General features: G+C 35.8%; 1 protein-coding gene and 1 long non-coding RNA gene across 12 annotated transcripts in view; one reads left to right on the forward strand and one right to left on the reverse strand.

The window, feature by feature from the left end:
- The first annotated feature begins 6,275 nt into the window (after positions 1 to 6,275).
- p120ctn (adherens junction protein p120) overlaps positions 6,276 to 17,719 on the forward strand; it is a 48,243-nt gene continuing 36,799 nt past the window's right edge. For 4 of the 11 annotated variants that reach the window (XR_015271735.1, XR_015271734.1, XR_015271736.1 and 1 more), the window contains exons 1-2: positions 6,759 to 6,920; positions 12,827 to 13,657. Coding sequence is in view for 7 of the 11 variants with exons in the window: in XM_086832960.1 (XP_086689086.1) it covers positions 6,889 to 6,920; positions 12,827 to 13,657 (863 nt within the window). In the remaining 4 variants the exon portion in view is untranslated. Of the gene's footprint in view, positions 6,411 to 6,472; positions 6,732 to 6,758; positions 6,937 to 12,826; positions 13,658 to 17,719 lie in introns of those variants that run through there. The other 7 variants (XM_086832963.1, XM_020959467.2, XM_086832962.1 and 4 more) reach the window with 7 other exon arrangements.
- LOC147643625 (uncharacterized) lies at positions 7,706 to 9,015 on the reverse strand. The gene is made up of 2 exons (XR_015271743.1): positions 8,106 to 9,015; positions 7,706 to 8,041 (listed from the first exon to the last, which is right to left on the reverse strand). It is a non-coding gene; the product is annotated as an uncharacterized LOC147643625 (long non-coding RNA).

Below are 17,719 nucleotides of genomic sequence, written 5' to 3' on the forward strand. Positions count from 1 at the left end.
TCTATCCTGGGTTCCCTCAACTTGTTAGGTATTGAGAGAGGCATCAGAGAGTGGATCGGAGTCATGCTAAAGAGCAGGACGATCACAGCCGAACTGAGTGGCACTCACCTCACGCGGACTGTGAAGAGAGGCACACCTCAGGGCGGGGTACTATCGCCCCTACTCTGGCTCACAAATATGAACGCCATATTGACAGATCTCAATACGGTTGGAGTCAAAGCAGTTGCATACGCGGACGACGTAGTACTGCTAGTATCAGGACCATACCCTGACGTTATTAGCGAAATAATGACGGGTGCGCTAGGTCGTTTAAACAAATGGGCAGAAACCTGCGGACTAGGTAGCAACCCCACTAAAACGGAACTTATGCTCTTCACGCGAAGAACTAAGATACCTCCTTTCAACATGCCCAGTATTAGCGGCATGGAGCTAAAACTATCGGAGCGAGCGAAGTATCTAGGAGTTATTCTGGATAAAAAGCTCTCATGGAAAGATAACATTGCAGAAAGAGTAAGGAAAGCAAGCATTGCATTCTACTCCTGCAGGAAAATGTTTGGGAACAAATGGGGACTGCACCCAAAGATAATTCTATGGCTCTACACTGCAGTGGTACGGCCAATTCTAACATACGGAGCCCTAGTAGAGCCCTAGTGGCCGGCACTAACTAGGGCTTACAACAGAACGAAGCTGACACGGATGCAACGGGCAGCGAGTGCGGGGGCAGTGGGTGCAATGCGCTCATGCCCCGCGGCTGCTCTCAACGCTATCCTAGATATAATGCCGATAGAGCTGTTCGTGAAGGACACTGCGGCACAGAGCGCAGTAAGACTGAAGGCGAGCAATTGCTGGAGGGACTACAGCGCCGGGCACGGCAAGATCCTTGGAAACAGCGGCATTAACACAGACGTTAAGACCGACTACATGACCGCGGAAATGAAATTCGAGAACGCATTCTCAACATCATACCCATCAAGGGATGACTGGAGTAGGTGCAGAGTAGTAGTGGAGAACGAGGTGTCCCTCTACACCAATGGCTCAAAAATGAGATGCGGCGTAGGGGCTGGGATCTTCGCTGAAAATTGGGGAATTGCAAAAGGCTTTCAATCTCTCCAACTCAGCGACGGTCTTTCAGGCTGAGTTACTAGCCATAAGGGAAGCAGTCGAACTCTTCCTAAGGCAGGACCTCAGGGGCAAAAGAGTTCGAATCTACTCGGATAGCCAAGCAGCTATAAAATCCCTATCTGCCGTGAAAACGAACTCACGACCAGTGGCAGAATGCAAGAAGACCCTTAATAGACTTGCAGACAAAAATAAGGTACAAGTAACATGGGTACCGGGACACAACGAGATCCCAGGTAATGAGAAGGCAGACGAACTAGCCCGTGAGTTCTGACTTCGAATTACCAATCTCCCTAAACGCGATCCAAGCAAGGATCCATGACCACTTTAGACAGATAGCTAGTAAAGAATGGCAAAGGAAGAGCGATCACAGAAGGTCAAGGAAATGTTGGCCGAGGTACGACAAGAAACGAACCAGGGAACTGCTATCCAACAGCAAGCGGGATATCAGCAGGTTCACGGCACTCACCACGGGACATTGGGCGATCGGTTCGCACGCAATGAAGTTGGGACTGCCATACAACGCAATCTGTAGAAGCTGTAAGCAACCTACAGAGCAAGAGACACCGGAACATTTGCTCTGCTTCTGCCCAGCGCTAAACCAAATCAGATTTCGCCACTTCGGTGCCTACCAGATGGAGTCACTGAGAAGCATAGGAACAAAAAGGAGCTTAGCTCTAATTGGAGGCCCCGCCAATGGGCCTCACCACTGTAACCTACCTACACTCACCAGAAAAAGTGTGCGTACAAACTTAACGCGCAACTTTGATTCTAAATAAAAATAGTTCTATGGAAGATATTGACTTCCATTTTTTTTTAAATTAACGACACATCTATTATTAAAAATTATAGCTAGTCTTTATTTATTTCCGTCCACAACTTTTTTTTTAAAATTAAAAAACAAAAAATACCCATGTTTTCGGACAAGAAAAAGTGTGCGTACAAAATTCAATTAAGATAAAAAAAACCATTTATTGTTAAGGCATTGATAAAATTAGTAAGAAGGAGGATACCCATTTCTATCTATTGTCCCATTTAAGCGTTTTGGAATTGAATTACCCAATTTTTCGGTAAATTCAGGTGGTATTTTACTCCACTCATCCAAAACCACATCCTTCAACGTATCCTTCGATGTAATTGTTCTAAGACGAATCCTGCGCTCCAGAAAAACCCACAGATCCTCTATGGGGCTTAAGTCCTGCGACTGAGGCGATGAATGCAGTTGATTTTTGGTATAAAAAAGCAACCATAGCTTCAAACTAAGCGAAGTATGCTTGGGGTCATTATCCTATTAAAAAAAAAAAGTTGTGGACGGAAATAAATAAAGACTAGCTATAATTTTTAATAATAGATGTGTCGTTAATTTAAAAAAAAATTGAAGTCAATATCTTCCATAGAACTATTTTTATTTAAAATCAAAGTTGCGCGTTAAGTTTGTACGCACACTTTTTCTGGTGAGTGTACCTTAGTTTTCAACCGAATTTGATCAACTTTGAGATATTGCCATTTTATATTACTTTACAATATTATGTTAAATTTTATAAAAATCGGACTACTATATCATATAGCTCCCATAGAAAGGATCGTTAGATATAGAGGAATAATGCAAATCTGTGAATGTAAAACTGTAAATATAATATGTACAGGTGAATGAAATGAAAGGCAGGTATTACTTCATTGTTTTTTAACATAAATATTGTATATATGGATTCTAAGCCATCGAAGCTCTATCTGCAAGGGTGAATAAACTTCGGCGTGCCGAAGTTAGCTTCCTTTCTTATTTTTTTATCTTTTATCATCCTCTTTCTTGTTTTAAACCTAATCTAACCATATAGGAGTGTTACCAATTCGTCCTTTTTTAGGACAGAGCTGTTCTTTTTTAAACTGCTTTGTCCGCAAAATCTTTAAAAAATCATCTGTAATAAAATGGATCCCTTTTTATTTATTTATTTTTTTTTTATAAACCCTTATCTCTTTTCTTCTTTAATATCTAGGCAATATTTTACTTGTTACTCGATAAGATAAACTAAAATTAAGAAAAAATATGATTGACCCTTCTTATAAGAAATCAATCCGTTTTTCATCATTTTTTTTAACGGATCTGTCTTTTTTTGTGTTGAAACGCTGGCAAAACTGGTATACAGTAACATAAAAGATAGCACCATTACCAATGTGAGCTTTGTAAAGCTAGGAACACACGATGCAAACAATTTTCAGCAAGTTGATTGCTGCAATCAAATTTGCACATATAAACACGGGTAAAAACATTTTGCTGCAAACAAAGAACTTGGAAAGATTTTTGCAGCAATATTTTTTGCTTGTCGTCTGTATCTATTTTTTTTACCGCTATCTTGGTTGCGTCAGTTGCTTGTTTGTTTGCATGTGCTGTTTGCTTTCAGTCGCAGTATTGCAGAAAGCACAGCACCATGTGGGATGGCGAGAACACAATAAGATTAATTGAATTGTTCGAGAATCATTCCTGGGCTAAAAAACGCCATGTCAGGGCTAATCGCTCATTTGGTGGAATCGCAGGACGCATTACAGTGTCTTGTTAAGTTATATAGTTTTTTACTTTTTCTAATAAAAAGTTGAAATCACTGACTGACATGCGGAAAAAATTTTAATAGTTTGTTTCATCGCCATTTTGTAGCACTCCTTTTTCATCTCTTTTCGAAATCCACTCTTTCGCCCAACACTTTCTATTTTTTGCAGATTTCAATATTCTTACTTTTTTAAGTTGTAAGTAATTAAAGTTGCTAATATAGCAACAGCAGCAACACTCGATTTTTGTGCCGACATAATATTAACACGTCGTTATTCCTTGACTTTCATAAACCAACAGAACTTGCAAATGAGTGTCCTTGCAAGCACTGCAAACAAAAAATAAAAACACGTGTAGACATTAACGCAATATATTGCACGAAATAGCCATGCAAAAGTTTCCGTGCAAAACAAAAATTTATTGGAGCAAGAAATTTTCTTGCAATATTTGCGTAGGTGTAAACATTTGTGCAAACTTTTTCTGCAAATTATTTTCAACTTGCTGCAAATTGTTTGCATCGTGTGTTTCTAGCTTAAGAGTTGTTATTATACCCTTGCAGGGTATTATAATTTTAGTCAGAAATTGGCAACGCAGTGAAGGAGGCACCTCCGACTATATAAAGTATATATATTCGTGATCAGGATCAACAACCGAGTCGATCTAGCCATGTCCGTCTGTCCTTTTGTCCGTCTGCACGTTTCTACGCAAACTAGTCTCTCAGTTTTAAAGCTATCTGAATGAAACTTTGCAGTTAGTCTTTTATATATTCTCACCCGTATATATGTCGGAACGGGCCGGATCGGACAACTATATCATATAGCTGCCATAGGAATGATCGGAACATTTTTACAAGAAGAATTATAACATTTTTAGTTTTCAACAGAATTTGATCAAATTTGAGATATAGCCATTTCATATTATTCTACAATTTTGTGTAAATGTTTATGAAAATTGGACGGCTATACAATATAGCTCCCATACGAACGATCGAGAAATTAATTCAATTAAAATGTATAACATTTTCAGTTTTCAACAGATTTTCATCAAATTTGATAAAAAGCCATTTTATAAAATATAAAAAAAATTAATAAAATTAAAGATTATAACTTCTTCAGTTTTCACCAGATTTTCATCAAATATTAGATATAGCCATTTTATTTTAATCTACAATTTTGTGTAAAGTTATAAAAAAAAACCGGACTACTATATCACATAGCTGCCATAGGAACTATCAAGAAATGAATACAAATAATACAAATTTTCAGCAGATTTTCATTAAATTTGAGATAAAGCCATTTTATATCAGTCTTAAATTTTGTGTAAAATTTTATCAAAATCGGACAACTATATCACATAGGTGCCATACAAACGATTGTTAGATGTGGAGCGAAAATGCAAATCTTTGAATGTAAAACTGCAAATATAATATGTGTAGGATAATGAAATGAAAGCAGGTATTACTTCATTGTTTTTTTTTTAATATTAATATATATATTTTATATTGTATGGAAGGAATCCAGGAAGTCATCGAAGTTCTATCTGCAAGGGTATATAAACTTCGGCGTGCCGAAGTTAGCTTCCTTTCTTGTTTTTTTTTTTAAATTTGCTACTAGGCGATCAAACATTAAACGGCGTACAAGTGCTCTCTTCGTAAAAATGGTTTACATATATGAATAATGCTTTTTTTTAAGGCGATCATTAATTGGACGGCGTACACGTGCAGCACCTCGGCAATAAAAAGACAAAATGTAAATTTAGACTTGATTCGCGTTGAATTCAAATACGATTCTACAATCGCCTACAAAGGTCTCCGTATTGGTTCATTATCTGTCATATGTCCGCATTGCAATGCGGCAAGGTAATATTGCCCTATTTAATGGATCCTGTAGAGGCATTGTATTCGCTTCTCTATAAAAGACCAATCAAACCATATTCAGACGTATGCACAACAATATAATGGATCCTTTCAAATGTCTTCATTTGGTCGAGTAATAATGTTAACCAACAGTACAGTCCGTGCTTTACGGAAAGGAAAATCAATATTATGAAAAATAAAATTCCTTTGTTTTCTTTCAAATTTCTTCCAAACATTCAAATTCAAGGGCAAATTCACCATCGAGTAAGCGCTTTTGTACCACCAACTTGCAAAAATAAAAAATTCCCCCAGATATATGTTATTAGTACATCGGCAGTTTAACTAAGTCAGCGTTATGCTATTCTTATTAAAACTAGATTGCAAATTATCAAGCAATTGCAAAAACTTCTGCATGAGCATAATGAATTGGACAGATTGTTCAAAACCTCATTAGATACAGAATATTACTATTAGAAAAAGACCCCCCCCCCCCTGGAAGCCTTACAAGACAATTCAATGCTTCCACAATCAATGAAGTGGCAGCGGTAGATATTATTCTTATATGATGCACTTAAATACTTTTGCTTTTAGAATGCTCTGAGATGTTTTCTTATACGAAAAATAAAGTAATTGTTGGTGTCAAGCCAGACTACAACGAATGTTTTCGATCTGATTATTTTTAAGACGTCGTAATCACTAATCCGTAATTACTGATTCATTACCGATCAGTGATCAAGTTCTGCTAAACACCAACAATTCGTTTGTTTGCCATCTGTTTTTGTATCGATCGATATTTTAACCGATTATCAGTGATAATCATTTTTGGAATGTTAAAAATTAATCACTCTGTTCACTTTATTTTGCTTATCATAGGACCCACTTTCGTTTTCGCACGTATGTACAAACTTATTCTTATATTATAGTACTTACCTTTACAAAATGCAATACTGCACAAAAACAAATAACATCGATACAGAAATTGGTATCCCACAATTTCATTTTAATGTATTTTCGATAAAATATTTGTCTAGATTATCGAATGACATTAAGGTGAACTAGTTCTTTTACGACATCGAAACTACAACTTAAATTGTTTTTAAAAAGAATAACGTTGCGTTGTTTTACGTATGCTAAGTGTAAGCATAAATTATTATTGTAAGTGCTTACACAATGATTTACGTTCATTACTTCATATAATCCATATATAAATGTAAGGTAAGCACTTATGTATGTATCTATCATGTTAATTTTGAAGTTCTTCCAATTATGTGCTACACAAGATTTGTTACGATTTTCCGTGCCTACTCGCCATGTTATACATTTTTAATTTTAAAAACAAAAGCAATCGGCATCAGAAAGCTGTACAAATGATATGTACTCATTCGTGTGTGTTTACATAGATATGTATGTGTAATTCTTAGTAAGTTGTTACTTAGTTTGTGAAATATTTATGTAGACATGTTTCTGTTTTTTTTTTCCCCCAATTTGTTATATGTTATATGTATGTACATATACAAATAAATACATATATTGAAACTATTTTGTTTTTAGCAAAAAAAAGAAACATACTCATTAAGGGGCGTGGCTATACATATGTAAATAATTTTACATATGTATTCACTTGCCCTACTATGTATAATTAGTATACCTATACTAACATTGATTTATTTGCATATATATGTACATACATACATATACATATGTATCAGTCAGAAAAGAATAAGTGTCTACTACTAGGTGTAGACTACGTAAAATAAATCTGAGGAAATGTAAAAATAAATGAACGTGCCATTTCTAAATTGTGTTTGTCAACTGCGGCCCAGTAACATCTGTAGATGCCCTGCAGTACCTGTCATCAGTAATTAATCAACGTTTCATCAACAGTCAAGGGGGTGCTGTTGATGATTAATCTATGACAGGCCACACAAACTATTAATGAATTTAACATGGGCATGTCCTAGGCTGTCATCAATAGAAATTTATCAACAATAAATCGATGATACATCGATGTTTCATCAACAACGACATCAACAATTCATAAACAATAAATCGATTATTCATCAATTCATCGATGTTTCATCAACAATTCATCGATGTTTCATTAACAATTCATCATCAATTCATCGATGTTTTGTTGATGACACATCGATGTTTCATCATCAATTCATCAATGAATCATCAACAATAAATTAATTACATATTTTAATTTATTCACTTTTTTCATATTCTTTTAAAAACTAGCATAATAAAATTAAAATTATACATTAAATAATAAAAATAATTAAATTAAAAATAGTTCTTATAATAATAATACAAAATAAATTAAAAATAAAAATAATTATAATAATAATAATAAACATGAAAAATTAAGTATTGAGGTACTGGAAAACGCTCGGACCGCATTCTAAAACGCCTTCATCCCTTTTCCTTTTTTTTGTGTTGTGTCTCCAAATATTTTGCGAAACGAAGGCTTTTAGTCAACAGTTTGGCAGGTGGCTCCGTTGCATCAACTTGACTTATTGCATCTGAAAAAGGAAAATATGGAAAATAAATCAAAATCAAAATCTAAAAAAAAAAATACATAATTACCTAAGAGTGCTGAGTAGAACTTCTTAATGTCTTGAAGCCTTTTCTTACACTTCGTACCATCGATGTATCACAATAGCTGCATGCAGACACGAAGTGGGAGGAGGGGAAGATGTACACAAAATAGAAGACAAAATTGATACGAAAGTAAACTTTACATAAAAACTCACCTGATATATAATTTCAATTATTGGAAACTGAACAGAATATGCATATATGTATAATTTTTTTTTTCAAATTTGGCCTGCGCACACTTCTTACTTAGCTCACTGTTTAACTGCCGCCGGTGGTAGCTCAAAGGGTTGAGACAACAAACACTTGAACCCGTAGCACTGCCGGTCCGGGTTCGAGTCCCGGTAGTAAGTAGCATGGTCACCCCCGGACCTTCCTTCCATTTTCCATTGAACTTCTCCCCTCACTATTGTAAAAAAGTTGCTATACTACAGTAATTGTACAATAATAAAATTCAGCTCAATAAATAAGCATTTTTTTTTTTTTTTTTTTTTAAACTGTTTAACTCCAAGTGAAAACACGAAAAAGGGAAAAGAAAAAAAAAGGACCGTGCCTCCAACAACAAAACGAACAACGATCCGGAAAAACGGATCCTCAAGTCCGTTTTTTTCTCTTATTGTTCGTTTCGTTTCACAAAGTCCCGTTTGGTTAACTTGTGTATGCTTCCATTGGAAACAGGGTATAAAGGATATATCGGACTAGGCAAAAAGTTACTTAAAATGTTATTGCAACTCAAACTATTTATTCGATATGCAATTATTATTTCATTCGCGTTTTATATTTAAAGAATATTTATTTCTAATACTATTATTATAATTGTTCATGATAATATATTATACACATAGAAATGCTAAATTTCTAGGGTGCGAAACAGTTTGTTCGATTTATTTGCTTTTGGATCATCTCCCTCGTTTGAAGAGTGAGTGAGGCAGTGAGAGAGAAAATCACCATGGCAACATAAGAGCGTAGGCTCCGTACAAGTCGCAGTCGGCAGAGCGTCGACTTTATAGAAGTCGCAGTCGGCGCGTTGATAACAGTGGCTATTGATGACATGCGGTACTGCAGGGTATATATACATACATATCTGTATAAGTATATGTTTGTAAGAACACCCTGCAGTACCGCGTGTCATCAATAGCCACTGTCATCAACCCATCATCAACGCGCCGACTGCGACTTCTATAGAGTCGACGCTCTGCCGACTGCGACTTCTACCGAGTCGACGCTCTGCCGGCTGCGACTTCTATAAAGTCGACGCTCTGCCGACTGCGACTGCATACCAGCATTTTTTATTCCGCGCTTGTTTTCATCGTTTTGTCTGCCGTCTGATAGGTTTCGAAGAGCTCCACAAGCATTTCTAAAAACAAAAAAAAAAAGTTATATACAATGTACTAAACATTCATTGAAGAGAAGAGGTTACATTAATGAAGGACAGATGAGGTATATAATTGCTTGCTTTATAATATTTTTTTACACGAATTTGCGAAGTAATGTATAGATGTATAGATAATTTTGCATAATGAATCAATAATCAATGTAATGCATTGTAAAGTTTTAAATCAATTAAAGCAAAATTGGCGAAGTTAGGAGTATTTTTATATCTGCCGGGTTTTCGTTTTACACTGAATTTCAGTCGGTGCCCCTCATAACTTCAAAACTACACTCCTGTTCATAATTATACGACACTTATAAAGTTTTTGTTTCAGCGGTCAAAGGAGAATGGAAATAAAAGTATGCCGAATAATAGCACAAAGAGTTGTGCACAAAATGCGCTATTCTTATCCTTGTTTGCATCACACGTTTTCAAGTAACGGTAAAAAATGACTCGCGCCTTAATTTAGGCCACGCTACAAGTGTTTTAAAATGATACGACACATTCCAATTATTGCGGCTAAAGAGGAAGGTTTAGTGCTTAGTTTTTTTATAATTTTTTTTAATAAAATGCCGTATGGTAGCTAATTAAGCGAAAGAGTGAAGGGAAAAATTAAGGCGTATAACGAGTCTGGCTTTAATGTTAGCCAAATATCGCGACTGATGGGTCGAACACGCTGTGTTATTACTAACTTTTTGAAAAATGTGGATGGGTACGGTGTCAGGCGTAGCTCTGGAAGAAAGTCGAAGCTATCAGATCGCGACAAACGTCGAATACTTAACAATGCAAGCAATTCTTTTTCATCGTGTGCCTCACTTGCTGCGTGTTGCAGTCGTCATGTGTCCCGTAGGACTATCTGACGAACATTACTGATTTCTGACATTTCTGATGAGAAAAAATTTCATCTTGATGGCCCAGATGGGTTTCGTCCCTATTGGCTTAATTTGGGTAATGATCCCCTTATGTTGCTAACATGCAATTTTGGAGGCGGATCAGTTATGGCTTGGGGAGCCTTTCATGCGTCTGGTACGCTTGAATTGTGCTTTACAAGCTCAAAAATTAAAAGTGCAGACTACAAAAATGTGTTACAAGATTGTCTTCTGCCATTTTCGGATCAAAATAAGGACCAAAATTTAGTTTTTATGCAGGATAAGGCGACCATACATAAAAGCAAAGAGACACAACGGTTCCTCAATGACAATAAAATAAATGTTTTGAATTGGCCTGCTTGCTCTCCTAACCTTAACCCGATTAAAAACATCTGGGGTATCTTAGCCAGGCGAGTTTACGCCAACAACAATAAAGACGGATGAAAGTCTTAAAAATGAAATTTTAAGACAATGGTCTCTCTTGGACCGAAATGTTTTAAAAAACTTAATTTATTCAAAGCTTACATTTATTTTTGAAGTGGAACAAGGCGCCGTTATAAACTATTAATATTTAGTTATAAACAATTAAACCAATAAAATATTAACATTAAACAAAAATATTGAAATGTGTCGTATCATTTTGAAACACTTGTAGCGTGGCCTAAATTAAGGCGCGAGTCATTTTTTACCGTTACTTGAAAACGTGTGATGCAAACAAGGATAAGAATAGCGCATTTTGTGCACAACTCTTTGTGCTATTATTTGGCATACTTTATTTTGATCTACGGTGTGTTGCCATTCTCCTACGACCGCTGAAACAAAAATTTCATATGTATCGTAAAATTATGAACAGGAGTGTAGGTGACATACAAACGATCGTTAGATGTAGAGGAAAAATGCAAATCTGTGAATGCAAAACTGTTAATATGATATGTATAGGTAAATGAAATGAAACATAAATATATATAATTTATATTGTATGGATTCCTAGGTGTGCCGAAGTTAGCTTCCTTTCTGGTTTTGACTATATTTAATATCAGAATGTAACGAATGTTCACGGAAGATTTATTTGTTATTTTAAAGAAAAAATTGTTTCCATTCTCTTCTGATCTTAGTTTGGAAATAGTCATGGATCATTTAACTGATCACTCGGACATCGATTTTTCTGAACTTCCGTGTCTACCTGAACTTTTATGGATTCCTTGGCTGACATTGTTGATGTACCATTAGGTTTGTTTATTAAAGATGGGCTTGTGTGCGCTTTAGCAAGGATCTTACTTAGTCTTGCCGTATTTTTTTCTGTTTAATATTGCTACGTAGTGGTTTTTTCTGGATTTTTTCTTGATTACGTTTTTGCGTTTTGTATGATGCCCATTCTTTGGACACATAACTTGTCCTAAAGGATTTCCATACTCTCTTTCTAAAATTAATTTTGCTCCTAGGTCCACTTGTACCTTCACCTGAATCTGCCCCTCCCTCGAAAAACCTCGGTACACGGAAATTCAAAGACTTGTATATTCTCTTTTTTACATATTGATGATCAAGAAGTGACTCAACTCTGTTATTGGTCTCCGATCTTTTTCAGAGCGCATGTATTGTTTCTTAATTACTATACATGCTCTCGTCTTTTCCGTCGTCTTTTTCCAAAGTAATATATATCCTGGAAGCCTCAGGATAATGACTTGTGCCTTCCCTGGTCCAAAGCTCTTGTAATGCCCAAAGTCGATATCCGGCGTTAGAGCTGCGCTTCAAATTAATCTGCACGACTTTCGGCTTTAATATTGGTGGGAGTTTATCGAAGGATTTGTGGTCGATGACCATGTCACTCAACAACTGTTGGTGTCATCGACTTCTTCAAGTATCTCATCCATCTCGGTTAGAAAAACCTTAATTTTGGTATTATTCCTTACTGGACTTTATTTAACTTATTTAAACTGCGGCAGACAACGTTGATTTATAAGGAGGGAGGAACTGCCGGCTGACGGTCCTTTGTATGGACATCCGTGTTCTGAACTATTATTTATTATGAAATGAAAGCAGGCATTACATCATTGTTGGTTTTAACATAAATATAATGTATGTAATATATATATAAATATAATAATTATAATATATAATATATGTATATATATAAATGTATTAAATCTGTTCTGTTCTTTGTTTTTCTTTTCATTTTTCATTTCACTTCTAAAGTATAATATATAAACTTAGGCATTCCGAAGTACGCTTTCTTTCTTGTTAACTAATTTAAAATCGCAAAATGATTGTAACGAATAATAGAATAAATATGTTGGAAGAGATTGATCAATGTATCATTTAAATTACACGAAAATTTAAAACAGAATAGAAACAGAAACCCTCCGTCTCGCCCCTTTTTTTTTGCTTAACCTTATAATATTTATTTACACTTAATTACACTTATTTCTATACAAACTAACATTGGATTACGATTTCTATCTTTTACTAAATAGATTTATTATGAATCCTGAAAATAAATTGAATATGGATCCAACTTTGGCCTCCGAATCTGGAAATATACAAACACAGTATGCTTCTTTTCAAAACTTTGAACAATTTACGACATCCGGATATACAAACACTCCTATATATATTACGAAACCGTCAGCAATCGGCCAGATTTCGCATATTTCCCCGCATTGTTCAGTTCTCGGGCCTCAAAACAAAATTGAAACGACTTCTACAGACATTCCCGGAAATGAAGATCATACATTGACATCAACAGTAAGATATGTAAAAGCTGCTCAGTTCGAAGAAGCGCCAGAATATAGCCTTGGTGGTGTATCTTGTGGTATAGAGTCTCAGTATACAGATGAATCCGTTGTACCATACTGTTATACTTCGGAAACTAATTATACGGGAACTCAAAGCACAAGCACAAACAAGAAACAATTTCCTGGAAGACCGTATGATGATAGCCTTAATGGGTCCGAACCTGTTGTGGATGTCCAAGGTCGAACGTTCGAAGGTCCAGTTTTAGAATTTAAATTACCACAGTTTGCCATGAGTGCATTAAGTACTGCTCCTCAAACATTGGGAGAAAAAGAGGACTATATAGGGGAATCAGAAAATGATCTTTGTTCACCAATGAGATGGCGTGATCCCAATCTTTCGGAAGTAATACGCTTTTTAAGTAATCCGAACAACTCTATTAAGGCAAATGCAGCAGCATATTTACAACATTTATGTTATATGGATGACCCCAATAAGCAACGTACAAGATCGTTAGGCGGAATACCACCTTTGGTTCGACTGCTATCCTATGACTCTCCAGAAATACATAAGTGAGTAAACAGTTAAATGTCCATATTTGTTTAAGCATGTTGTAATTTTGTATGTCTCATATGTCGTATTGCATTTGTGTTAGTGCGTGTGTGAATGTAAATGGTGGCTATTTGCATAGCTGAGTCATGGAACATTAATTGTAATATTGTCTCGAGGGCTGAAACTGCACGGCTACAGGGTAGCATCGCTGTCGCCACTGACTGACTATCAAACAACAAACTTTATGTTCATGATTCTGACCTTGGTCATCAATAAAACCCAAACCACACAAGCAAATCCAATCATTTTTATACCCTTGCAGGGTATTATAATTTCAGTCAGAAGTTTGCAACGCAGTGAAGGAGGCACCTCCGACTATATAAAGTATATATATTCTTGCTCCTTCACTGCGTTGCAAACTTCTGACTGAAATTATAATACCCTGCAAGGGTATAAAAAACCAAATAGAGTCACATAAACTCAACATTGCACGTTTTATGTTAAGTACCATTCTTTAGTTTTCCACATCTCTGGAACAATTAAAAAATTTTATTTATTCATTTTTAATAATAATAATAAATTAATAATAATATCCCCAAGCATTAAGTCGCAGGCCGGAAAAATGATTAAAAAACTCAGATGCTCGACTAATGATGTCCAACATGCGAAAAAAAACTAGCTCTTAACACCAATGGTACCTGTCTGGTCCTAAACGGGTATGCCAGCGAATGGACTGCTAGAAGAGCATTGTAGAACATCCGATACATATCGAGCAAAAAAAGATAAGTTTTCGTTACAAGAATTCCAAAAGTCGCTTAAAATTTTGCTAAAAATCTCAAAAATTTGACGATAGACGATTGATAACGAGTTGTCTGGCCTTATGAGCTTAAATTTAATCGTTTTTAGAATGATGGAAATCAGTATTGTTGGATTCGACCCTCAAATCGAATTCAAAGAAAAACTTTACATGGTTGCATACCGGATCTCTACAATTAGTTAAAGCAATTATGAAAATGGATGACTACCTTTAAATACACCAAGAAGAATATCGTTTTTCAACAAGATGATGTTCCGAACCACACAGCCAAAATAGCTAAGGATGCAGTGGCCTGCACAAAGTCCCAACCTGAATCCGATTGAAAATCTTTGGTCAATTGGAAAAATAACGGATCGGGTTGTACGAAGCAGCTCCAAAATAAGATGACCAACCTTTGGGGTCATGTTGCAGTGAAACCGAGTAGAATTCGGAAGAATATTATTGAAATTTTGGTGAGAGCATGCCAAAAATCATAACAAAAGCTAATAAGTTATTGAATTTGGTTTGAAACGAGCCAAATTTAGTTTGTGACTTTATTAAGTTTTTTATTCGAAGTATTTGAATTAATCTGATAAGTTGTCTCCTTCCTAAATTTTTAATGGCCAAAGTCAGAATCATAAACATACATTAAATTTTGCTCGCCAATTTTGCTTATCTGAACTTGCTCTCCGCTTTATCTCTAGTTTCAGATATATACACTTAATTTGATCTCGTAATCGAAGCTTTTGTCACAAACGTTTTGTTTTTAATCTATCAGGCTTCCTTCTGTTTTTCCTTTCACAAGAATCCACCATAAATAGAACTGTCCAATTTTTTCATTAAAATTTGGTTGATTCTCTAAATCTTCATTTATATAAATGCTCTGTTTGTGTCTACTTCCTTCATAGACTTGAAAAGTTCTGAACCGTTTAAGCCCAAATTTATACACAACATGAGTTGAGGTTCCAGCTCGGTTATTGTCTACTTTTGATGTTGATAGCTTATCTGCGTTTGCGAATATATCAGTTTTTTTCGCGTTTCCCAGTGTCGCTACTGCTGCGCCCTCTACAGGCAGCCAGCTGAATCGAAGCATTTCCTGTCAAACATTCAAAACATATTGAAAGAAGAAATTGGAGATTAAAATTTTATTTTTTTGTTCAGGTTCAGTAAGAAACGAAGTCATGCCACCCAAGAAGTCGAGTTTGGGTCGTCGAAATCGCAATACAGAAACAAAAAGACGTAAGATTACGAATATGACTGAAGAAGAACGGGCCTCCATCCGAGAGACTGAGCGGCTGAGAGCAATGCAGATGCACAACGAGGAATCAGCAGAAAGACGAGCAGATAGGCTTGACAGAAAACGATTGAGAGTTAGGCAGTCGCGTTCTGCAGCAATCGATTTGATTCACTCTCAAAATAATGAACGTGACAGGGCAAGGGTAGCTGAAGCTTGGATGCTCCAGGAGGAATGGGGAAAACATTCCTCATTACATTGATTCGAGCTAACAAGGACATAGCTTTAGCTCTAGCTTCATCTGGAATCGCTGCGACACTGTTACCTGGTGGGAGGACTGCTCACTCATGAAATTGCCGTTGAACATGCAAATCATCGAGACTCCTACGTGAAATTTCTAAACTCACTTGATCTGCCTGGAATGCCACCACAAATATTGAAATTCAAAATAGGTGTGCCGATTATCATGCTCCGAAATATAAATCAGCCGAAACTCTGCAACGGTACGCGACTCGCAGTCAAGAAATTGATGAACAACGTTCTACTACGTTCTACTAGCAACGATCATAACAGGTCCTTTCAAAGGCTAAGATGTCCTCATTCCTAGGATTCCTCTGATCCCGACTGATACACCGTTTCAGTTCAAGAGATTGCAGTTTCCCATTCGTTTGGCGTTCGCAATGACCATTAATAAAGCTCAAGGTCAATCTCTGGAGTTGGTTGGATGCAGATTGTTTTTTACACGGATTATATGTTGCGTGTTCCCGTGTCGGAAAACCAGATAGTCTTTATATTTACGCGGAGAATGGAGAAACGAAGAATATTGCATACTCACAAGTATTACAGAATTAAATGAATTTGAAAATTATTCTTTTTTGTTTGACTTATTTCTTATGCTTGCAACCACAATATGCCACAGAGAAACGTGGCAGGGTACAGCTAGTCAAAACATATAAATGAATACATATGTACGTTTTTATTAAATTAAAATCTAAAGAAAAAGATTTATTCGTATGCAGAAACAGCATCATCAGGATAGCGCCAGCTACATTAACTTTAATTTTTATACCCTTGCAGGGTATTATAATTTCAATCAGAAGTTTGCAACGCAGTGACTATATAAAGTATATATATTCTTGATCAGGATCAGCAGCCGAGTCAAGCCATGTCCGTCTGTCCTTCTGTCCGTCTGTCCGTTTCTACGCAAACTAGTCTCTCAGTTTTGAAGCTATCTGAATGAAAGTTTGTAGTTTGCCTTCTATATACTCTCACTCGTATATATGTCGGAACGGGCCGGATCGGACGACTATATTATATAGCTGCCATAGGAATGATCGGAAAAATTTTACAAAAAAATTTTAACTTTTTCAGTTTTCAATAGAATTGGATCAAATTTGAGATATAGCCATTTTACTATACTCTAAAATTTAGCATACAATTTGATGAAAATCGGACTACTATATCATATAGCTCCCATAGGAACGATCGAGAAATTAATACATTAAATTTATAACTTTTTCAGTTTTCAGCTGATTTTCATCAAATTTGAGGTATAGCCATTTTATATAAGTATTGAATTTTGTATCAAATTTCATGAAAATCGGATGACTATATCATATAGGTGCCATACAAACGATCGTTTGATGTAGAGGAAAAATGCAAATCAGTGAATGCAGAACTGCAAATATAATATGTATAGGTGAACGAAATGAAAGCAGGTATTACTTCATTGTTTTTTAACACAAATATATATAATAAATATTGTATGGATTCCTAGTCATAGAAGTTCTATCTGCAAGGGTATATAAACTTCGGCGTGCCGAAGTTAGCTTCCTTTCTTGTTTTTTATGAATTTGTTACAAAACGTTAGCTTTAACAATTGTATTACTAGTTGTAAAAATGTTGAATAAGAACTAATAATTAAACTGCAGATAGAGTAATACAATTATTTTTTTTAACATTTAGTATACTCATTTTTTATACTCAACTCAAATCTTGCTTGGTTGTATATTGCTTGCCACCCTCGTACACCTTCCTAGCCAACCATCCCCA

The sequence above is a fragment of the Drosophila serrata genome, unplaced genomic scaffold (assembly GCF_035046125.1).
Source record: "Drosophila serrata isolate PLE 108 unplaced genomic scaffold, ASM3504612v1 contig_261, whole genome shotgun sequence".
In the NCBI taxonomy this organism is placed as follows: domain Eukaryota; kingdom Metazoa; phylum Arthropoda; class Insecta; order Diptera; family Drosophilidae; genus Drosophila; species Drosophila serrata.